The sequence below is a fragment of the Ursus maritimus genome, unplaced genomic scaffold (assembly GCF_017311325.1).
Source record: "Ursus maritimus isolate PB19 unplaced genomic scaffold, ASM1731132v1 scaffold_7, whole genome shotgun sequence".
Classification (NCBI taxonomy): Eukaryota; Metazoa; Chordata; class Mammalia; order Carnivora; family Ursidae; genus Ursus; species Ursus maritimus.
The window spans coordinates 80,655,795-80,679,988 of NW_024426885.1; the positions used below are offsets into that span (position 1 = coordinate 80,655,795).

General features: G+C 40.2%; 1 protein-coding gene and 1 long non-coding RNA gene across 15 annotated transcripts in view; one reads left to right on the forward strand and one right to left on the reverse strand.

Annotated features, from left to right (window-relative positions):
• Positions 1–11,626: 11,626 nt before the first annotated feature.
• LOC103661953 lies at positions 11,627–16,976 on the reverse strand. The gene is made up of 2 exons (XR_568334.2): positions 16,787–16,976; positions 11,627–11,771 (listed from the first exon to the last, which is right to left on the reverse strand). It is a non-coding gene; the product is annotated as an uncharacterized LOC103661953 (long non-coding RNA).
• Positions 16,977–17,033: 57 nt separating this feature from the next.
• LOC103661954 (zinc finger protein 37A-like) overlaps positions 17,034–24,194 on the forward strand; it is a 79,386-nt gene continuing 72,225 nt past the window's right edge. For 9 of the 14 annotated variants that reach the window (XR_005833310.1, XR_005833308.1, XR_005833309.1 and 6 more), the window contains exons 1-3: positions 17,159–17,310; positions 18,334–18,394; positions 19,009–19,067. Coding sequence is in view for 3 of the 14 variants with exons in the window: in XM_040624768.1 (XP_040480702.1) it covers positions 17,224–17,310; positions 18,334–18,394; positions 19,009–19,067 (207 nt within the window). In the remaining 11 variants the exon portion in view is untranslated. Of the gene's footprint in view, positions 17,311–18,333; positions 18,395–19,008; positions 19,068–24,194 lie in introns of all 14 variants that reach the window. The other 5 variants (XR_005833315.1, XR_005833314.1, XR_005833313.1 and 2 more) reach the window with 5 other exon arrangements.

Sequence of the window (24,194 nt, forward strand, 5' to 3'; positions counted from 1 at the left end):
GTTATATTGATGACATCCTCTTCCGAGGAACTATTTCACACATTCACTAGTGACATACACATACAAAAGAATCATCAAAGTAGATAATTTATTTCCCCATACATATTGCAAAGATGTGCCTTAGTATTGGTAAGCCAAGGGCTGCTCCATCCCTGGCACTGTCGAGAAACAGATATTGACTGGTCTTTGTATTGTGTGTTCTTAGCACACAGAATGTTAATACAAAGACATCTTTTAATCCTTTTTGGGTTCGGCAAGCAACACATTCCCCACTTACAAAATTTACTTAATTTTACTAATGCTGTTACTTTCAAATTGACTCAACTTGTATAGGGCCTTCTCCAAAAACAGACTCTAGAATCAACCCAAATTGAAATCGACAGGCACTCCTGTTAGTGTCCTTCTTCCCTATAGAGACTGTAGTAATCTCCTCTCATGCCTCTTGGAGTTTGTAGACCATCCATGATGGCCATAAGTTGCCCATGGGCTTCTGATGCAAGAAACTACCTTCTTCAGCTCTGCAGTATACACCATTAGAGCATCAGTTGTTGGTCGTATACTGAGTACTCCAGTACATAGAGCCTCTCACACACTTTCTGAGCCTGGGACCCTCCATACCCAACTGCCTATTATAGCTTGAATCATGGAAACAGTACCTTGCATGCATGGCTACGGAGGCTTCCTTGCTACAAGATGGAGCCAAACCTGGGTTCTGCAAGAGGGGGTGACCTCTTCTGTGTTCAGTCCCTTACCAGATACTGTGATGCTGAAACAGGTCACTCCTCTCACAGACCCTGTTACCAGGGCAGCCCCTTGGGATTTACTGAATGAACAGCAATAGCAGTTCTTAGACTTTACAGATGACATCATCATCATCATATGTGAGGGAGCACAGGGGAATGTTGCTGGCTTTCATCCCTTATCCAGGATGTCCTGATAAAGGGAAGGACCCAAGAGTCTGCATAACTGGCCAAACATCACAAATAGTCATCTTAGCACTGGATCTTCTGGCCAACAAATGGCCTCATCTGCAGAGTTTCACAATCTCTTGGGCCATTACCTAAGAGTTGGCCCCTCTTGGGTAAAGAATTGTGGAAATCTTTTGTCTCACAGTATAGGCTGAACCTAAATCAAGGTAACATGTTTCTACATGGACTATGGCTATAATGCAGGAACTAAGCAGGACACTCCTATTACCTTTGGAGTTCCAGACATTACTGATCGTGACCAGGGCACTCTTGTCACTTCTCAGAACACACAATCCTGCGCTCTTGAAAAAGGCGTTCAATAGAACCTTCACTTACCCTGGAAGTCCCAGGCAGTCCTTCTACTTGAGAGGCCACCTCTTGCACGTGGGACGTGCTGTGGTATATGAGTACACCTGTGCAACTCTCGCTTTTTAAAGTGCCTGCTTAATGCTGAGCTTAGGCAAACGCTCATGATCTTTGCAGGAGTGCTTATGTATTTGCTGGTAATAAAGCCTACTCAGGTATTTTGAGATGTTTTCAACACCCCAATTCCCATACAACCTCTCTTGGGAAGACGAAAGAAGCTGGGTTTTTTTTTGTTTTTTGTTTTTTAGGGAGCACAAACATGGCAGGGGGCGGTGGGCAGAGGGAGAAGCAGACTCCCTGCTGGTCAGGGAGCCCCATGCAGGGCTTCATTCCAGGACCCTGAGATCATGACCTGAGCCAAAGGCAGACACTTAACTGATTGAGCCACCCAGGCACCCTGAAAGAAGCCACTCAAGAGGTCTAAGTGTGAACGTTTCAAAACGTATTTGCAAATCTTTTGACACTTATCCCGTTGAGAGGGCAGTTCTGTGTCCCTTCCTTTTGAATGTGGGCACATTTGTGACTCCACTGAGCAATAGAATATGGTGGAAGTGACGCTGTATCTTCCAACATTGGCCATGAAAGGCCACAGAATTCACTGCCTTGGTTGCTATTAGCATTTGTACTTGGAGCCCTGAGCCTCCATGTGAGAATTCCAACTATACTGAAGCTACCATATCATAAGGAAGCCAAGAAACACAGGGAAGTTTTGCATAGGAATTCTATTAGTCCAGTCATTGTCTTCCCAAACCTTATGTTGTCTTCCCAAACCTTATGTTGTGCATGGTAGCAAGTAAGCCTTCAGATGCCTGCAGCCCACATCTGAGTCATCCCAGCTTTGCCTCAGACATCAAGGAGCAGGGACAAGCTGTGTCTACCACACCCTTTCTGTATTTCCCAGCATAATGGTGAATGTTTTACATCACTGTGTTTGGGATGGTTAATATTATACAACAGTAGTAACTGGGACAGCCAGATCACTGGAATTTGGATGATCACCTTTAATCTGTTTGTATCCTTTTTTGTCATGTAAATCCCATTTCATATAGATTTTCAGTAATGTGTTAATGACCCTGTTACAGGGTTATGAACCAAAAGCCCCATTACTGCTTGCTTGTGTAGTTCAGGCCCTATCTGCTGATAGCTGTTTGGGAGTAGGAAACATGATTGGTGATGGTGGAGCTCAGGTATTCTTGGTCTGCTTGGATCCTTAGGGTATATGACTCCTCTTTTCCACTGTAAGCTTAGGGCACATTAGGAGTTGAGTTTATACACAAAGTATGGGAAGACCTGTTCAAAACTGGGAATACCACTTTTAACTCTAGAAAAATGGCTCACAGAAAAATACAAAAGTTTTTAGGCACTGGGAGGATAAATAGGAACAGTCATTCTTTTTTTTTTTTTTTATTAAGTTTCCCGTTATTCATTGGACAGAGAGAGACACAGCAAGAGAGAGAACACCAGCAGAGGCAGTGGGAGAAGGAGAAGCAGGCTTCCCCCCTAGCAGGGAGCCTGATGTGGGGCTCAATCCCAGGACCCCAGGATCATGACCTGAGCCGAAGGCAGACGCTTAATGACTGAGCCGCCCAGGCACCCCAGGAACAGTCATTCTGAGGAGTACCTACCTGTGAACCAGAAGTCGTAATCTTGGTTATATTCATGAAATCACAGGTTTTTAAACTGCATGATCAGAATGTAAATGCGAGTTCAAGCAGAGAAGCAGAACCATAGGAGAAGATGTGGATAGAGATTTGTTAAAGGGATTTGACCTTATGCAGTGTGGGAGCTGGTTAAGCAGTTTTCTAACATACTCCTTCCAAGTCCTTGATCATCCAAACCATTAGCCCCTGTACATGAATCAGTTTAGAATCATAACTATGGCCATCTCTTCTTCCCTACAAAATAAATAGCCAGGTGCCCTGCTCAAATTTTTACTCAGTTGGATGATTTTCTTTCATCACTGACTTTCAGAACCATCTTAGAGTGAGGTTGAATTTCTGCATACTGTGTAGAATTATCTAACTCAACCTTGAGTTTTGTTTTTTCTTTTTCTCAGTCAGCTGGTCATAAACTCCTTGTGCGACTATAATTGTGGATTGAAGAGGGTAGAATATAGCATTAGTAGAGGTCACAGGCATACTTATGTTTTCAGGACCTGCTGGAGACTAATCTTGTATATGCCATTTCATTTAATGATGAATTGCTGCTTGAATACTCAGTTGTATGGCCTGGTGGATCAGACAACATCTGATTCTTGATGGGCAGTTCAGGTTATATGGTTACTTGTTAGCCTGTGATTAATGTTCAGTCTCCACTATGGCCCATCGGGCATGCCAAAAGCTGTTTCTCAAAAGGAGAATAGTTGTTCCCAGAGGGTGGCATGGCTTTGCTTAAAGAGTCCTAAGGATATGCGCTGTGATTCACATGTAGGTGCCTGCCAGAAGCTCTAAGCAGGACCATCCACTACCGATACTTGAAGCAACATTAGATCTGCTGGATAACACAGCCCACATGGCACAGCAGTTTGCTTGGCAGCGTGGATCTGTTGCAGAACAGTCTCCTGTTCTGGACCCTACTCAAAATTGGTAGCTTTTCTGTTCACTTAGGAAGTGGCTTGGAGTAGCAGGTCCAAATGTGGTGTATATTGTCTTCCAAATCCAATGTGGCCCAATTATGGCTGTACCTCTTTCCTATTGGTAGGAGGAGCAACTCATGCTTTACCTTAGAAGGAATATCTTGGCATCTCCTCCAACACTGGACCCTTAGAAATCTTACCATGATGGCAGCCCCCTGCATTTCTGTGGGATTGTATCGCACCCTCAGGCCCACAGGTGCCTTACCAATGTGTCCAGTATTTACTACAATAGGTTCGACCAGCATTATATCATCAGTGTGATGAATCAGCAAGACATCTACAGACAGCTGTCTGTAGACTGGACTATGATACAGGGCTGAAGTGTTGATATGCCCCTGAGGTAGGACAGTAAGGGTGTATTGCTGGTCTTGCCAGCAGAAAGCAAGCTGCTTATGATGGTATTTACTAATAACTACAGAGGGGGAAAAGCATGTGCTGCTAGACAGCTTCACACCAGTGACAAGGGAAGTGTTGATTTGTTGTTTTATCTTGTCTCCATAGTTTTTCCTTTTCTGTAAACTATTCCCTTTCCTAGTATAACTTTTTACAGAGGTATTATTTAGCATATGAAATGTCTTGCTTATTTTCTTTATATTCCCTCACTACAATATAATCTCCATCAAAACTGGGAGTTTTCTCTATTTTAGTGAGGACTATAAATCCAGTGCCTAGATTGTGGCACACTGTAAATACTCAGTGAATAAATATTAAATGAATATTTGTGTTTATATTGGATCATGAATTAAAATGTATTTCTTACTATAAATTGAGGTTAGAAATATTGGCAAACTTTAGCAGTTTTTTACAAAGCTAAACATAGTCTTATACAATCCAACCACTGCACTCCTAGGTAATTACCCAACTTATATGAAAACTTAACATTCACACAAAAGCCTGCATCTTATACCAGCTTTATTCATAGTGTCCCACGTTGGAAGTAACCAAGATATCCTTCAACAGGTGAGTGGACAAACTGTGGCATATCCATACAATGAAATACTATTCAGTGAAACACTTATGTTTATATATACATGCTAGTATACACAAAACATATCTTTTCTGTGTCAACTGACAGGATATAAGTGCACCAATGTCTTAGAAGCAATATGTACATGCAGTGCCCAGATCTTGCTTTTTTTTTTATAAAAATTTTTTATTATGTTATGTTAGTCACCATACAGTACATCCCAAGTTTTTGATGTAAAGTTCCATGATTCGTTACATGCGTATAACAAGATCTTGGTTTCTAATACCACATTCCATGTTTAATTTCAAATAAAGACAATAACAAAGTCATACTTCCTCCATCTAACATTATACAACTATCCAGGGTACAACTGAAAAAAAAAATTATCCCTATCCCTGAAAGAGGATGCAAAGTCCTTGGGTGATGTTTGTTTACTCTTCTCTTTGATAGCCCATAACTTAAATAGTATGATGGAGTATGATTTAAGTTAACAATACTTAAATACTATGATATAAAGTCAGTACACCATATATTATGGATATAGGGATAAGAGAAGGTAGTAAACAAAGATATCTACTTTATATACCAAGTATCAATTAAGTATATATATTATACTAAGTATAATATGTTAAGTAAACATTTAGTATATAAATATATATGTATTCAGTATATATATATTTAATTAAAGATATATGCATACACCTGTTAACAAAGTAAGGAAAAAATGCTCCTCTGACAATACATTCCTTATTCCTGTAACTGATCATACAGTCACAGTGGGTATTTATAATGATCTTCTTCCACTACCCTTTCTTATTCCCTTTACCTTCAGCAAACATCTCAGCTGGTCATGGTTCTTTCTCTGCATGCCACAGCAGATGCTGTGAAGTGAGTTCCTTGATCAGAAGCAACACAGTGTGGAATACCATGACAGTGAATAAGACATTCTGTAAGTCCACAAATGGATGTTTTGGCAGAAGCATGGCATGCAAAGAAGGCAAGACTGTATGCAGTTGTCTGTTCCAGTAAGGACAAAATGCTACCCCTTCCATGAATTTTTGCTGGATTTATTCCCCACTCTTGGACAGAAATGTATTTCTGCTTCTTTCTTTCTCTTGTCCTTCTGGGATTCCCATAATGTGTAGGTATGTTGTTTTCTTGATAGTATTCCATAGGTCCTATAGGTTTTCTTCATTCTTTTTCTTTTTTTTCTGTATGTTCCTCTGGATGATTTAAAATGAGCTTTGTGTTCACTGACCTCTTTCTTCTTGATTGAGTCTATTGTTGAAGCTTTCTATTGAAATTTTCAGTATGATATTTGTATTCTTCAGCTCCAAGAATTTCAGTTGGGTTCTTTTTTGTGGTTTCTATGACTTTGTGGAAGTTCTCATTTTGTTCATTTGTTGTTTCCCTGATCTCATTTGCCTGTCTGTGTTCTCTTGTATTTAACAGAGCTTTTTTATTTATTTTTTTTATCTTTATTTTTTTAAAGATTTTATTTATTTATTCGACAGAGATAGAGACAGCCAGCGTGAGAGGGAACACAAGCAGGGGGAGTGGGAGAGGAAGAAGCAGGCTCATAGCGAAGGAGCCTGATGTGGGGCTCGATCCCATAACACCGGGATCACACCCTGAGCCAAAGGCAGACGCTTAACCGCTGTGCCACCCAGGCGCCCCTAACTGAGCTTTTTTAAGATCATTATTTTGAATTCTTTGTCAGGTAGTATATAGATTTCCATTTCTTTAGTTGGTTACTGGAGCTTCATTTTGTTCCTATGGTGGTTGTATGTTTCCCGAATTTTTTGTGATCCTTATAGCCTTCTGTTGGTGTCTGTACGTTTAAAGAAGGTGTCACCTTTCCCAGTCCTTATAGACTTGCATTGTCAATGAAGCCCTATACAAGTCAGCCTGACCAGAAACTCTGGGTGGGCTGGTTGGCTAGATCTGGGGTTGAATGGGCCCAGTGCTGGGTCTGCACTGAAGCTGGATACTCGCTTTGCTCTCTTTTTTTCTACAGGAGAACTTATGGGCTAAGGGACTCTCTTTTGGTGCTATACTGTGTGGGTTTGGGGAAGGGGTGATGAGGGTATAGTGAGACTGTTATTCTCACCCTTTCCCATATGTTTTGTTTGTTTTTTTCTGTGCTCCACCAATGTACTTTAACCTCTCACCTAGATTCTGGAGCTTGTCTGAAGGTATTTTTAGCCATGGGTTATTGTTAAATTGGTGTTTCTGTGAAGGAACAAGAAGTAGAACTTCATTTTTGCCATCTTGCTGACATCACTCCTGATTTCCCATTTATTTAGATCTTTAAAATCTTTCACTGAAATTTTCATTATACACATCTTGTAGAAGTCTTGCAGTTTTCATTGTAGAAGTCTTACACTCCTGTGAAATTCATTTCTAAGAACTTTTTCGTTTGTTTTTGGATTGCTTAATGCTAATGTATGCAAATTCATTTGATATTAATATGTTGATCATGTATCCTGTAAACTTGTTGCCATCATTTATCAGTTCTGGTATTTTTTGTCAGGTTCCTAAGAATTTTCTACATATAAGATCACATCGTCTGCGGATAGGGATAGTTTTACCACTTTATTTCCAATATGGATGACTTTTATTCTATTTTATTGCCTAATTGCCCTGCCTAGGACCTTCAGGACAGTATTAACTATAAGTGGTAAGAGTGGTATAAGGACAAATACAAATTAAAAATAAGAGGCTTAATATTCCTCTAAAAGGAAGAGATATCTATTTTCTTTTGTAAACTTGTAAAATCTTTTTCTGCCCCTTTGAGAATGAACATAAATCTTTTTAAATGTCTCTTGGCAGTTTTACAACCTAGGATGTCTTTCTCAAGGACCTCAGAACCATCTCTTTGAAATGTAAACGTCAGGGGAGCTAGCACTTATGTCTCCCAGTTTCTGTGAGAGGGTAGGAGAGTGTCTTTGGTGGTGGGTGCCTTGATCCAAGTTGCAAAATTACCTCCCGTCATAAAGATATGAGAAGTTTGGGTTTTTTTTTTTTACTTATTGAAAAACCAATAAACTAACACAGCCAGTCATTCCAATTACCAGGTAAATTTAGGGCAAACAATGTGTGATAAATAATGCTCTCAAATCCTTTTACTTGAGGACTAGTTATTGTTTATCTTGACATGTATGTAATGGGTTGTATCTGCTTGGCTATAAAAAAGAGTGAGGGGTGCCTGAGTGGCTCAGTTGGTTAAGCGTCTAACTCTTGATTTTGGCTCAGGTCAGATCTCAGGGTTGTGAGATCAAACCCTGTGTCGGGCTCTGTGCTGAGTGTGGCGCCTGCTTAAGATTCTCTCTCTCCTTCTCCCTCTGCCCTTCCCACCACTCTTTCTTTCTCTCAAAAAGGGGGGGTTACCAAAATAAAAGGCAGCTCTTTCTGTCCATGGGTCCTGTCCTCATGCTATAATAAAACCTATATTTTTGCACCAAAAAAAGGGGAGGTGAGATTTTTTTCTGTCTTTGGATTATCTGTGATATGTATCACATCATTCAATAATAAAGTTTTCTTTATCTTCTGCCTGAGTGGATGTTTTCTAGGCTTGGAGAAGATTTTGTTTTTAATTATATTTCCTTAACAATTTTAGTTATAAAGATAGGATGAGTCTGGCAATTCCTGACGTGATCAGCTGAAGTTGTATGGTCATACACTAGTCAGATAAGAGACACCGAATTGTAAAATGTCCTCCTGCTAATGTTCTACTCTTTGGAATACTGGGCAAACAAACCACCCTGTCCAAATTCAAGATTTTACTTTCACTTAGGGGAAGGTATTCAATCCTCCACCATTAGGTATGATGTTAGCTTGGGTTTTTCATCAGTGGCCTTTATTAAGCTGTGGGGGTTGAGGTAGTTCCATCCTATTCCCAGTTTGTTGTGTGTTGTGTCATGAAAGGGTGCTGGATTTTGTTGAGTACTTTCCTGTGTCTGTTGAGTTTTATTTCAATATGTAATTACATGAGATAACAATATGACTTTATTCTATTTAGTTTGATGTTTTCCTGTAATAATCATTCTTGACTGTAACTGATGGTTTGGCATCTCAAAATCATCCATAGGCTAATGGCTAAAGTCTTTTATATTCATACCATCTCTGTGTTTCCACAGGTGCACAGAAATCACATTATCCTCCCACCACAAACCCTAAATCTGTTTTGTTTCCTGCCCAATGGGGCACATCCCCACCTAAGAACTTACTACTGCTATGGAAATAAAGGCTGTCATTCATGATTTTCTCTCACTTCTGTCTCCTCACTGACCTTGGTGCTTCCCTGGGTGGCCCTGCATGGTATGGTGTGTTCTTTCCTCTTGAAAATTGTACATAATAAAGTTTTCCTTCAAAGGCAGTTGTCCTCATGTCTGTCATCTTATCATACCTGATTAGAACAAATCCTGGGTTTATCTTAAGATAATTGGTGCAGTGAGCAGGGTGGTTCAGTGACAGACAGGGATGGCATGTCTCTGGAATGCTTTTGGCTTACTAACCGACCAATAGACAGCAGATCCTGCTGGGAGCACACCGCTGCATGTTGGCACACTTGTGCTTTGGTGGGCACCACATTGTGCTGTGTCTGTTGGGTGGCTCTGCTGATCCAGTTCAGTGGTGTCAGAGCTCAAGAAGAGAGATCAGCTGCCAAGCCTAGGGTGCTGTAGTCTGGGCAAAGCAGTCCGCAGTTGGTCCCTACATGTTTGTGACAGACACACCTGGTCTGGATGAGGTCTCCAGGGTGCTTAGGGTAACTGGCCACCATACTGAGCAAAGGTCCTCTAAGGGGAATGGAACAGTTACCCTTCCACCCTAACCTGATGGGCACGCTTGATCTGTTGACCCTCCAGGCCAATGTGCCTAGGGACTGCTCCATTATTCGCCCTGATTTTCCTTGTACACAAAAGACGCACTAGCTTGCCTCATCAGGTAGCAGGAGACTGCCTGGCTAGGTATTCTTACACTGGAAGGATCTACCAACTATCTATTGGTTTGTGGATGCCTGTCCCACAGAGAGCATAGCTCCCCACAAATGTTATGCTGCTGCAAACTCCAGCTGTTGTCTGCCTTGGTTCTGTCAGTTTGACTCCAGACCCAGCAGGATGTAAGAGGGCCCATCTGTGGAGACCAGTGGCTCAATGCTCAATGAAAAAGTTGAAAGGAAAGGAATATCTTGTTCTGACTTTGCCCCAAACCCCAAGGATGTGGTCTAATTAACAAATATTATAAAATACTTGATCAGTGTGTATGGGCTCTCTTAAGTGCTGCTGCTTATTAGCAAACAAACGGTCTTATATTCAAAACAAAACATCTGAAAGCTAAAGCTGATACCACTGTTGCTCTCTTGCATGTAATCCCCATACCCTCTGAGATCAAGTGGGACAGTCTTGAAAGGAAAGCCACTAGTGACCACCAGGAGTTTATCAGGTAAGCATCTGAAAGGGGGAAAAACAAGAAAAAAAAAAGGATCAGGAACAGATGACAAAAACAAATGGAAGGAAGGAAGGAAGGAAGGAAGGAAGGAAGGAAGGAAGAAAGAAAGAAAGAAAGAAAGAGAAAGAAAGAAAGAAACAAAGAAAGAAAGAAAGAAAGAAAGAAAGAAAGAAAGAAAGAAGTGAAATTACCCACCTAGAGATGCAAATCATTCTAAAAGTTTGTATTTAAGAGTGAGAAGTGGGGAAACGCTCTCATTATACTGCAGACAGGGCTTACCGCAGGTAGAAGGTGCTGGCTTTGGCACCAGGGTGCTCCCTCCACCTCTCCTTTGTCCTTCAGCAGACACGTAGTCTAAAAACCATGGTTTCAGGCAACTAAAAGCAAAAACAGGAAAAAGGTGGAAAGAAACAAAATCCCTAGATAGAGGGGAGAAAATAAAAGACAACTAAATAAGTGACATATATGATATTTTAATGTAAATATATAGTAAATAAATTACATATGTGTATATAAAATATATAACTATTAAAACAGAGGTCCATAATGTGACCCAATTGAAAGTCCAAAATTTCTACACTAAAATGATTTATAAAATAGAAAGATAAAAAAGGTGCTGATTTTCTTTTGAATGTAGGTTCTAAATTAACTTTAGTATTTGCTAAAATGCACCCATTGACAAAACTTTGTGGACTTCATCAACACTGGGTCTCAAATTATTTGTTATACCGGGGATGCTGCTAAATTTAAGCATCATGTCTACTATAATCTTAGATATTAACCAAACAATGGAGGGAAAATAGGTATGTTTTACTTTCACTGTAGCCTTGCCGAAATTTTCCATAGTTGTAACACCATTGCCCTAAAATATCCCATATTAGGCATAGATGCTCTAACTCAATAAATAATACATTAAAATTAAAGTAGATCTTTAGGACTTACAAAGTGGCTTGATAAAATGGTAACCCATGGACCCCAGTTAAAATCGTTAATATATGCTAATATAAGCTAAAATAGGGCATTAGAGGATTAAAACTTATTATATAAAACCTAATTGATAAAGGACCGATTATCCCCACTACTTTTCTGTGTGACACCCCAGTTTTGCCTGTTCTTAAACATGGAAAATATAAGGGATGCCTCCTGGTGAATCACTACAACCTGAATCCTGTGGTCCCATCCATTAGGGCCCCTGTATCAGTCTACTCAATCTGTGATGACAAAGTAGCACAGGCTGGGTGGCTTAAACCACAGAAATTTATTATCTCCCAGTTCTGGAGGCTGGAAAGTCCAAGATCAAGGTCTGGTAGGGTGCAGTCTCCAGTAAGGGCTCTCTTCTTGGCTTGCACACCGTTGCCTTCTTGATGTGTCCTCTCGTGGCTTTCTTGGGTGTTGGCACGGGGAGAGAAAGAGAGAAAGCTCACTGTCTGGTCTCTCTTCTTATAAGGTCACTAATAATGGCTCAGGACCTCACCCTTATGACCTCATTTGACTTTAATTACTTCTTTCTTCAAATATAGCCACACTATGGATTAGGTCTTAAGTAAACATGTTTGTGGGACACAAATATTCAGTCCATAACATCCCTCACACTTACTATCCAATATTGTTAAAATTACTGATTCTATCTAATCAGCAGCTAGTAAATAGTTTGCTCTTGCAGACTTGGCCAGCATGTTCTATTCAGTGCCTATTTTAATAACCTCTCAGCTGCAGGTTGCCTTTAGTTCCCAAAGGACACAACACACCTTTTTCGGACCACTCATAGCATACTTCAGTGGTTCTGCTATTGTGCTCGATCTTGTCAGACAAGATATTAACTGCGCCTTTGTCCAGGTGGCTGACGTTGCAGCACAGGTATGGCATGACATTGATGACATTCTTCTATGAGGATATTCTTTTGACACACAAATCCAATATCTTTCCATCTTGGGGGGGGGGCGGGTGGTTCTAGTGATAACATAGTCCTTATCTATAAATTTTGCTTACTCTCACTGCTGCTGCTTCTTACAAATAACTTCCATCAAGTGGGGCTCTCTCCAGCCAAAAACCTCTAAAATCTGTCCATATTAACATCAGCAGGCACTCTTGTGAATGCTCTCAGAAACTCCTTCACTAAAGAGGCTTTGACAACCTCTTGTCATGCCTCCTAGAGTCTCTGGATCACTCATTATGGCCATAAGTTAAGTTGCCCAAGAGTTTCTGATGGAAGAGACTGCACCTTTTAGCTTCATGCTATACATCATTAGAACAACAAATTACTGGCTATTTCCTGGGGTATCTTGGAGATAAAGGCTCTCACAGACCCTAAGCCTATGGCTCTCCACACCCAGATGCCCATTATACTTGGGTCGTGGAAACAGCACCTCACAAACTTCACTAGCTACCAATGCCTCTTTAATACACGATGGAGCCGAACCTGGGATCTCTAGCATAATCCACCTGCAGTGGTGGGGTGGCCTCCCCTGTCCTCAGTCCATTGCCAGATCCTGTGGTACAAGAGGAGGCCACCTCTCCTCAAGACCCCTGAGCTGCCTGAAGAGTCCCTTGGGATTAGCCAAATGAACAGCAATAGGAGTTTGTTGGAACTACCATTCATCATAAATTATGATGTAACTCAGTGGGATGTTGCTATGTCCATCCCTTAGTCATAAAGTCTTTGATAAAGGATGAGACCCAAAGGTCAACAAAATTGGCCAAACTTCAGGTGGTAATTTTTTAGCACTGGGTGCTTTTGCCAAAAAAATGGTCCCATCTTCACATTTATTATGAACTACTGAGATATTGCTAAAGAGTTGACCCCGTCAAAGTAAAGAACTCTGGGAATCTCTTGCCTCATGGATACCCAAAATATAAATATGAATTAAAAATATAAATCAAAATCCTACATCTCGGGGTGGCTGAGTGGCACAGTCTTTGGGGTCAGGTCTTGATCTCAGGGACGTGAGATTGAGCCCCACATTGGGCTCCACACTCAGGGTAGAGTCTGCTTAAGACCCTCTCCCTCTGCCCCCCCCAATAAATAAATAAATCTTTTTTAAAAATCATACGTCTCTATACATACTAACACTATGACACAAGGATTTGCCAGGACATTNNTCTTTCCCTTCAAAGTAAAAGACATTACTAGTAGTAACCAAAGCACACATTTCACTTCTCAAAATACACAATTCTGGGCTCTTGGGAAAGGCATTCAACAGAACTTCCACGTCCCTGACATATTCTGGGTGGAGGGTATACTGAGAGACATAATTGTCTTCTCACACAATTCCTCTTCAAATTCTGGTCCAGGAAATGGACCCATAAATGGACTTCTAACTTACTCCTTGAAGAGCAATTAGAATGGAAAACTAGTGGGCATATAATTGAAGGCAAGCCTGGGGCAATGGTGGTGTTGTGAGTTGAAGCTGGCTGAAATTGAATATATCAGCGGAGTAAGCATGTAAGGTGGGGTACAGGCAATTGGAGACCAAATGACAAGTCTGGCAATTTCTGATTCCCACTGTGTGGGTAGCCTTCTTGGCTAAATCAGTTTAACCAGAACCCTTCATCCTCCATAGCTGATCACTCCGGATATCTGATCGGTTTTTCATCCTCCACTATCCTCCAGGTGATGTCTGATCACCTTGGCCTGTCTTTAGCAAGATTCTTGTTAGGTTGATTTAGCCAAAGTCCTCCTTAACCCTGATGCTTCCTCTTAGTACTTTACCATCCACTGACCTCCTTGATTATAAATTCCTACTGCCTATCCTATATTTAAAATTGAGCCTGGTTGTATACTGAGATCCCTTTTTCCCTACTGCAAGCAATAGTCCTGAATAAAATCTGTTTCTTTGTTTTTGGCTTTAACTACTGTCCAGCTCTGTTTTTTTTTTCCTTGACAAAACAATGATTTAGCCATATTTCAGTGAGTCCGTGCTGTTCTGTTCTAGATAATCCCACTTCTGATGTCAATTGTGTTGGCGATCCCCAAGACCATCCTTGGGTTCAGTTATTTGCTAGGAAGTTTTATAGGACTCAGCATATAGTCATACTCATAGCTAAAATTTATTCCAGCAAAATCAGCAAGGGGAAATTCTCTTGGGCAATGTCCAGAGGAAACCAGGAATCAGCTTCCAAGGGTTCTCTCCCAGTGGAGTCACATAGGATGTGCTTAATAACTCAGCAATGAACTGTGATAGCACATGTGGAATGTTGTCTACGAAACTTACTAGAATCTCTATGCTCACAGTTTTTATGGGACGCTGATTATGTATGTCCCTCTGCCTGGCACGTACTAAAATTCCAGATTCTCAGAAGGAAAGTACGTGTTCAGCATAAACCATATTGTTTGCACAAAGAAATTTAGGCACAGTAAGCCACTCTTATCAGGTAGACTGGTAGAAACACTTCAGAAGTCCAAGCTCCTAGGCCTTTTCAAAAGTCAAGTTCCCAGATACTAGTCACAGGGCCAGACTTGCAAGCAGGCTTTCTAAGGACAGCTGTCTCTGTCCACTTAAATGGTAACGCTACTTCAATATATTTTTAGTTTGCGAGTTTGCAGTGCTTTCAATGATTCAACCCGTTTGTGGTTAGTTATGAGTTCCAACTTGTGACAGACACACTAATGCAGTCATGAGATTATCAATCATTTCAATTTTTGCAGTGGTTGCTATTATCTATTTTTATCTGCATATATTTGAATCCTAAAGTGCCAAAATGCAAGTGTAAATTGTGCAATGAATTTTTGGAAAAGTAGACATTTATTAAGAAAGGAAAATTTCCCTTTGAAGCTTTTTGTCCCATATGCAAAAATGGCAGTCAGGTATAAACCAGCAAATACTAACAGCTAAACATAAGAGAGGTATTATTTCCTCAACTAGTGCTATAGAAAGTGACACAAATTTATGATTACGAGGAATTCAGATTGAGATGCAGTAATTTCAGGAGAGGTTGTGAGTACCCTGTATGTTGCATATCATCATCAGTCTCTTAGCTCAAATAGACTGTTCAAACGTACTGCAGACAGAAGTGTTTCCTGATTCTGAAGTTGCAATCAGAATTTCAAGTGCCAGGATGAAATCAACAACAACAAAAATAATAGCTCCACTTATGATTACAGAGATTATTGACAACCTAAATGCCCCACCTTTTTTCAGCATAGCTATGGATTTAAATAATTACAGTGCAGAAAATAAATGTTTTCCCTTTGCTTCTGTGCTCCTTTTGGTGGAAGTTAATATTAATACAAATTTTGGTGGATGTTTGCATAAAGGTGCAGACATGTTTCTTCCAAGTTGAAACAAATCATGAATGATTTTATGGAAGATGTTGGCTGTCCTGCTTATAATACCTGCTGTTCAAATAGCTTTTGACATTCTTTCTGTACATGTTGAAGTAATTGTTCCCTTACTTCAAAATTATGCTGTTTGGGTTGAGTGGCTAAAGGATTTATGTGATTTTTTTTGGTATTCAGTATTCTTCACTTCTCTTGCATTCAGGAATCCATTGGCTCTCTTTAACAAACACAGTTGAGAGAGTTCTATTTATTTAGAGCACTGAAATCGTATTTCAGTTCTCAAGAAAAGGTCCCAATATTCTTGTTGCCTGTTTATTTTTTCTTGTTGTCTTTTTAAATAATCCATTGAGTGAAGCTAATCTCCTTATTTCTTGTTCATAGTTTTCAGTATCTTTTTAGCAACAGGATTATGGAAATTGAAAGAAAAGTAAAAAGTATTATTAAATATTCCAGTGTTCAATGGAACTTGAAAGCATCCAAGGAAGAATTGATGAAATCTTCGTGTCAAACTTGTTCTTAAAAAGGAAAACATTACTTATAAATAGGAAAATAAATTGACTTGTGGATAATCATTATTGTACTTGCCATGACTGTCTTTTGAAATGAGTTTCACCTCTTGTAGAATTTTATTTTTTTTACATAAATGTCACTAAATGCTTTTCCAGCATGGGAACAAGTGAATTATCATGTGTAATGTCAAAGAGAAAGGGAAAAATTGGCAAAAAAAAATGTTTTCTTTTTGTCAGTGGACATTTTTAAAAGTCAATCAAGAGATCCAACGTAATTTTGAAGAATGGGAAAGGCAAGTTATGCCATGAAAGATGGTATCATGTATTTAAACAAATCGAAATTTGAAGAGCAATTCCCAGTGTTAACTTCATGCCAGGATAACCACTCATAATGCTAAATGGAATATGCTTTCTCACCAATGAATGTCCAGAAGGACGAAGAATGAAATGAGAGAGATAGGACTACTTTAAGATATGTTACAATGTAAAGGGAACACAGACTGTCTCTGGAAGGAATTCTGCAAGCGCATTCTGCAAAACAAGGAACTGCTAGGAGAGCCAATCCATCAGGGAAATATAATTAATGAAATAGGTATGTATTTAAATACTTACAATTTATTTCGGATAAACAACGAATAAAACTGTAGTTATCAGTATGTCTCCTGTTTGTACCTTATTGGCTAATTCGAGCAGCTTTACCCAACGTCCCCGTAAGTCTGAAGGCCGTTTTCCAGCGAGGTGGCGCCAGGGGTTTGGAAAACTTAGTGTGCGCTGTGGAGCTGGACGCGGGCGGGGGTCGCTCCCGGCCTTCTGCGCATGTGCGCCGCGCCCCTCCCGTCTAGTTCGCGTCGGTGGCCGCGGCCTCGCGAGAAGACGGTCCCGGATGCTCCCGCGGCTCGGGGCTAGGCGCAGGCGGGGGTGCGTGGCCGGTGAGCCCCTGGGGGTTGGGCGGGGGTGACCCGTGAAGCGGGAGGTTCCGCGCGGGAGGGGCGGGTGACGGAGGAAGAGGATTTGGTGCCTGAGCTCGGGGTGAGTCCTGCTCCGTCTTTATGCATCGAATGCGAACCAGCACGTCCCACCGCTGTTACCGAGCGAAGCTTGGTGTTTTCATCTCCGAGAGGTGGGCCGAGGCCGCGGTAAGACCGGCGGAAACCGGCCTCGGGGCGCTCGTAGCCCGGCGCTTCCCTCTTGGGGGGGGAACCGTGTTCTTCTGCGCTCACGGTCCCTCTTCGTCCGCCCGGCCACCTGTGGTCAGTGACGCGTCCCCATGGTAACCGCGTACCGGGCTCAGGGAGGTGACAGGACCCCAGGTGGCTAACGAGCAGGGGGAGATGCCCTGCCTCATCCTCTGTCCCGCATCAAACCTGCGAGCTAGGCGGACCCAGCAGCTAGCAGCTGCAGGGGTCCAGACCTTGTTTCTGAAGAACCTGTGAGCCTGGCACCCAAGTGGAGCAGCCAGGTCCCGCTGACGCCGTTTGCGTTTACAGAAGGTCCAGCTTGTGATTTAGGGTGACAGGAAGGTCCAAGAGCTTTAGATCTTGGATGGGGAGCCAAGGTGTCCTGGAACAAGGCAACTCTTGTGAGGGAGGAAGGGGGATCCTGGGAGCAGAGACCCCACCTAGGACGCCAGTCAGTTGGCCGCAGACCTCAGTAGAGATCCAGAGTGAAGGTGGAAGGGGCAAAGACTCTTCCTCAGCCAGAAGCAGTTTGGATCCTCCTGCCAGAACCACGGTCATAGCCAGATTCTCTCAGACTGGGTGGTGGTGGACGTTGTGGGTCAGCTTTCAGGAGGGGTGTCAGCTGTGGCTGGGAGAGGAGGGCATGCCAAAAGGAACAGAAGGTACTGCTTGTTAGGGAGCTGTGAGGCATCATGTGGAAGGAAGGGCTTCCTAGCTACAGAGAAGGAAACTACCTCCTTCGTCCCTCATCTTTCCTCCACTCCCAGATTCTGAGCCTCTTGCTCACTACAGCACAACTAGTCCAGTGCTGATGCCCCCTCTGTCCCGATGTGATAGACTCCGAGATGGTATTGCAGGAAAGGTCTTTGAGTCTCACCTATCTGTGCTCTGCTTAAAGATGGGGGTGGGATAGGGTGGGAAGGAAATGGGTCTTCTTTCACTTACCTTACCTGCTCATAGTCACACGTTTTGTTGTGGCAGGAACAAGAGCAGACATTGAATTGCTTGATGGCCAGGCAGGTGTTTTCTGCTTTGACAACAGGTAAGTCAGAACCAGTTTGTTGTTTTTAATCAAAAGATACATTTGAGAATCTGAAGCTGAGTTAAAGTAAGCTCTTTTTTTCCTTTGGGAAAAGACCAGCCCTTAAAAACCCATCCCTTTTTCCAGAACCTAGTGGGATTCTCTGGTTTAGAATGAACATTAAGACTTGATATATTTTTGCTCAGCATCGGTTTTAATGAAAGCATTATGTTCCATTCCTTGGCTTTTCCTAATTTGTTTATTTAGTGTACTTTGTTGTTTTCATTTTTCTGTTTTAAAGCATACGTTGTTAGTAAATCAGGAGAAAACAAAGGTTTTTAAAGATTTTATTTTTAAATAATTTCTACACCAACATGGGACTCAAACCTATAACCCCAAGGTCAAGAGTCGCTTGCCCCACCAACTGAGCCATCCAGATGCCCTGAAAACAAATGTTTTGACATTTAAAAACTGGTATGTCCAACCACTGCGAATTGTGCATGGGCTGCTCCCTCCTTTCCTGTCATCCTTTCTGCCCCTTCTCAAGGCATCTCTGCTTCGGAGGTGTTTTGCCAGCAGCTATGTAGGGTTTTTCAGGCTCGTGACATCTTTTATGATGGTTCTTTCCTTCTCAGCTGTCCCCCTACAGTTTTCCACAATCTTCCAGGGCCAGCAGAAGATGATCACAACCCAGGTGAGTTGTTCATTTATTCCCAGTTTTGCCTAACAGTGATTATGTGAGGTTCATAAAATGTTTGTACTTTCATATGAAATAGTAGAAATGAATACGTTAACATCAGGGCAAGTGCAGAGCACAAGTCAACAAATTACAGTACATGGGCCAAATACAGCCTGCTGCTTATTTTTCTATGGCCCACAAAGTAAGAACTTTTAGGTGGTTGAGAAACAAATCAAGAGGAGTATTTTGTGATGGGAAATTATATGAAATTCAGATTTCAGTGTCTATTTATAAAGTTTTATTGGGACACAGCCATGTTCATTCATTTGTGCCTGCAGCTGCTTTCGTGTTACATGGGTAGAGTTGAGTGGTTGTGACAGAGACTGTGTGGCTTGGCAAGCCTAAAATATTTATTATGTGGCCATTTACCAAAAATGTTTGCGTTTGCTGACCTCTAATACAGTAGGGCAAAGATGCCTTGTAGATAAATGCACATCTTGTGATCTTACTGAGTTTTGAAACTGGAACATAAGTTTTTTGATAAGCTTCATTTGGTGGCATTGTGTACCTTCCAGTGACAGTCCTGCAATTGCATAAAGAAGTGGTAGGCATAGAGTAAGTCTTGTCCAGTTCAGGGGAAAAGTTGAGTTGCACATGAATTGTGCCAGCATTAGGACTCATGGTTGTTCAAAGAAGGAGCACGTTTGGGCAGACCACAGTGATCTAGGGTAGTCAGTAGGATGAGATAGGCTTTGTGACAGCCCTGGGGGGTGGGCAGAATCTAAATTTTTGCAGTCTGGTGAGGGATTCCACTCATGAAATTCACATTTGAACCTTTTTAAAGTATAGAATTCAGTTGCACTTAATACACTCACCATGTTGTACAACCATAACTACCCTCTCCTTCCAGAACGGTTTCGTCACACCAGAAGTAAACCCTATACCTTTAATGAGCAGGGCCATGACTTCTGCGCAAATTACTCCCCAGTCTCCCCAGCCCCTAGCAACCACTAACCTCTTTCTGTTTATGGATTTGTCTATTCTGGATATCTCATAAATGGAATCATACGATATATATAGTCTTTAATGTGTGGCTGCTTTCACTTACCTTAATGTTTTGAAACCCGTCCATGTCGTAGCATGTACCACTACTTCATCTCTTTTTATGACTGAATGATATCCCACTGATGTATAGTCCACCTGTTGTGTATCCATCTGTTGGTGGACATTTGGAGTGATTCCCTGTTTGGCTATTGAGAACAGTACTGCTGTGAGCATTCATGTACAAGTTTTTGTTTGAAGACCTATTTCACGTCTTTCCTGGGAGTAAAATTGATGGGTCATTCTGTTTATTGCGAAACCACCAAACTGTGTTCTACAGCAAGGCCCTTGCAAGTCCATATGAATTTATGTTGGCCTTTGTATTTCTGCAAAGAAAGGGCTGTTAAGATTTTGGTAAGGATTGCATTGGATCTGTGCATCACTTTGGGGAATATTGACATTTTAACAAGATTAGGTTTTACAATCCATGAACGTGACATGTTTTTCCATTTACTTAGGTCTTTAATTTCTTTCAGTAATGTTTTATAGTTTTCAGTGTGCAAATCTTACATATCCTTGCTCAGGTTTATTTAGTATTTTGTTCTTTTAGATGCTATTGTAAATGAAACTGTTTTCTTAATACAACTCTAATTTCTCTTTCAACTTAGTTGAAAGCAAGGAACTGAAAACCACTTGACTTGTAAAAGGAGATGTTATCCATTCTCACTCACCAGTGATTCCTTCCTTTGATGTCCTGGAGGTTTTGGGTCATGGGGGTATTTGCACCTTAGTTAGATTTTCCATATTCTTTGTGAGTATATTTTTTTGGTAAGGAACATGTAACTAGACATTTTTAGCCTAATCTGAAATGCTCTGTCCTTTATATTGAGAATTTAATCTGTTCTCATTTTGTTGTGATTACTGATACATGGTTTTAACTCCTTCATCTTTCATTGTAATTTTATGCTCCACACTTTCTTCTTATGTCTTTAAAAAAATTTATTGAGCTGAAATTCACATACAAAATTAACTATTTTAAAATGACCAAATCAATTCATTGGCATTTAGTACATTCAGAGTGTTATGCAACCACTACCTTAATCAAGTTTCAAAATATTCCCATCATTCTAAATAAAGCCCTTTACTCATGAAGGAGTTTCTCCTTATTCTCTTATTTACCCATCCCTGGAAACCAGCAGTTTGTGTTCTGTCTCTGGGATTGATCTGTTCTGAGTATTTCATACAAACGGAGTCATTCAGTGTGTGGCCGTCTGTGTCTGGCTTCCTTCACCTAGCATGTTTTCAAGGTTCATCCATGTTGTAGTACATATCAGTACATTTTTACTTTTTTTTTTCTTTTTTATTGTGCTAAAATAGAAATAACGTAAAGTTTACCATCTTAAACATTTTTAAGTGTGTGCTTCAGTGCTGTTAAATACATTCACATTCTGGTGCTTCTGTCACTCCATTCATCCCCATAGTCTTTCATCTTGCAAAACTGAAATTCTGTACCTAATAAACAATAACTCCCCACTGCAAACTCCTGTGATACTTCCTGCTTCTGTAATTTTGACTACCTGAGGTACCTCATACAAGTGGAATCCTGTAGTATTTGTCCTTGTGTGACTGCCTTATTTCACTTCGCATAATGTCCTCAAGATTCATCCATCTTGTAGCATACTGCAGACTTTTTTCCGTTTTTAAGGCTGAGTAATATCCCATTGTATGTATATATACATTTTGCTTATCCATTCATCTGTCCATGGACACTTGAGTTGTTCCATGTTTTAGCTCTTGTGAATAACAATGCTGCTGTGAAAATGAGTGTACAGACATCTTTTTGAGATCTTCTTTTGGATATTTACCTTGAAATAGAATTGCTGGGTCATATGGTAATTCTATTTTTAATTTTTTAAGGAGTCTCCATACTCTTTTTCACAGTGGTTATACCATTTTATTCCCACCAGCCGTGCATGGGAGTTCCATTTTCTCTACATCCACACCAACAGTTGTTTTCTGTGTTTTTGGTAGTAGTAATCCTAATGGGTGTGAGGTGGTATTTTACTGTAGCTTTGATTTGTATTTCCCTAATGATTCATGATATTGAGCATCTTTTCTTGTGTTTATTGACCATTTGTATATCTTCTTTGGAAAAATATCTGTTCAAGTACATTGCCCATTTTTGAATTGGGTTGTTTGGAGTTTTTATGTTACTGAATTTTAGGAGTTTATATATTCTGGATATTGATCCCTTATCAGTGATCTGACTTACAAGTATTTTCTCCTATTCTGTGGATTGCCTTTTTACTCTGAATAGTATCTTTTGTAGTGAAAATATTTTCACTTTCATGAAAAATTTGTCAGTTTCTTCTTTTGTTACCCATGCCTTTGGTGTCATATCCAAGAAATCTTTGCCAAATCCAATGTTGTGTAGCTTTTGTCCTATATTTTCTCCTAAGAGTTTTATCATTTTAGGTATTACATTTAGGTACTATATCTATTTTGAGTTGATTTTTGTATATGGTGTTAGGTAAGGGTCCAGCTTCATTCATTTGCATGTGGCTATCCAGTTTTTCCAGTGCCATTTGATGAAAAGACTGTCATTTTCCCATTGAATGGTCTTGACAACCTTGTCAAAAATCACTTGACAGTATATGTGAGGGTTTATTTCTGGACTTTCTTTTCTATTCCATTGGTCTGTATGTTTCTTTTTATGCTGGTACCATCCTTTTTTGATTACTGTGGCTTTGTATTAAGTTTCGGAATCAGGAAGTATGAGTCTTCTACTTTTGTTCTTTTTCAAGATTGTTGTGGATATTCAGGTTTCTTTAGCTTCTGTATGAATTTTAGGATGAAGTTTTTCATTTCTGCAAAAAATATCATTGGGATTTTGCTAGGGATTTCATTGAATCTGTAGATTGCTTTGAGTAATATTGACATTTTAACGGTAAGTTTTCTAATCCATGTACATGAGATTTGTTTCCATTTCTTTATGTCTTCTTCAATGACTTTCAGCACTGTTTTGTAGTTTTTATTGTGCAAATCTTTTACATCTTTGGTTACATTAATTCCTAAGATTTCTTTTGATGCTTTTGTAAGTGGAATTGCTTTTGTAATTTCCTTTTCAGATTGTTCATTGTTCCTGTATAGAAATGCAACTGATTTTTGTGTGTTGAAGCATCTTGCTACTTTGCTGAATTCATTTAGTTGATCTAACAGCTGTTTTTGTGGAGTCTTTAGGTTTTTCTAAATATAAGATTATATCATTTGCACAGATGATTTTATTTTTTCCTTTTCAATTTGACTACCTTTTCTTTTTCTTGTCTAATGCTGTGACTAGAACTTCCAGTACTATGTTGAATAGAAGTGTGAAAGCAGGCAGCCTTGCCTTGCTCCTGATTTTAGAAGAATAGCTTTCAACCCTTCACCACTGAGTATAATTTTTCCTGTATTTTTTACATACATGGCTTTTATTATGTGGGGTTAGTTCCCTTCTATTCCTATTTTGTTGAGTGTTGTTATCATGAAAGATTATTGAATTTTGTCAGATGCTTTTTCTGCATGAATTGAGATGGTCATGTGTTTTTTTCCTTCTTTGTGTTGTTGTGTATTATAGTGATTGATTTTTGTATGTTGAACCATCCTTGGATTCCAAGAATAGATCTACTTGGTCATGGTATATAATCCTTTTTATTTTATTTTATTTTTTAATTGAGGTATAATTAACATACAACTTTATATTGGTTTAAGTTGTACAACATACTGATTCAACAATTCTATACATTAGTCAGTGCTTACCACAATAAGTGTAGTCACCAGCTGTTGCCATATGTGATTATAATATTATTGACTATTTACTGCTCTGTATTTTCATCTCCATAACTTATTTATTTTGTAACTGGAAGTTTGTAACTCTTAATCCTTTTTCTCAGCAATCTCCCACTCACTTCCCCTCTGGCACCACCAGTTTGTTCTCTGTACTTATGGGTCTATTTTTCACTTATTGGTTCATTTGTTTGGTTTTTCAGATTCCACATGTAAGTGAAATCATATGGTATTTGTTTTTTTCTGTCTGACCTATTTCACTTAGCATAATACCTT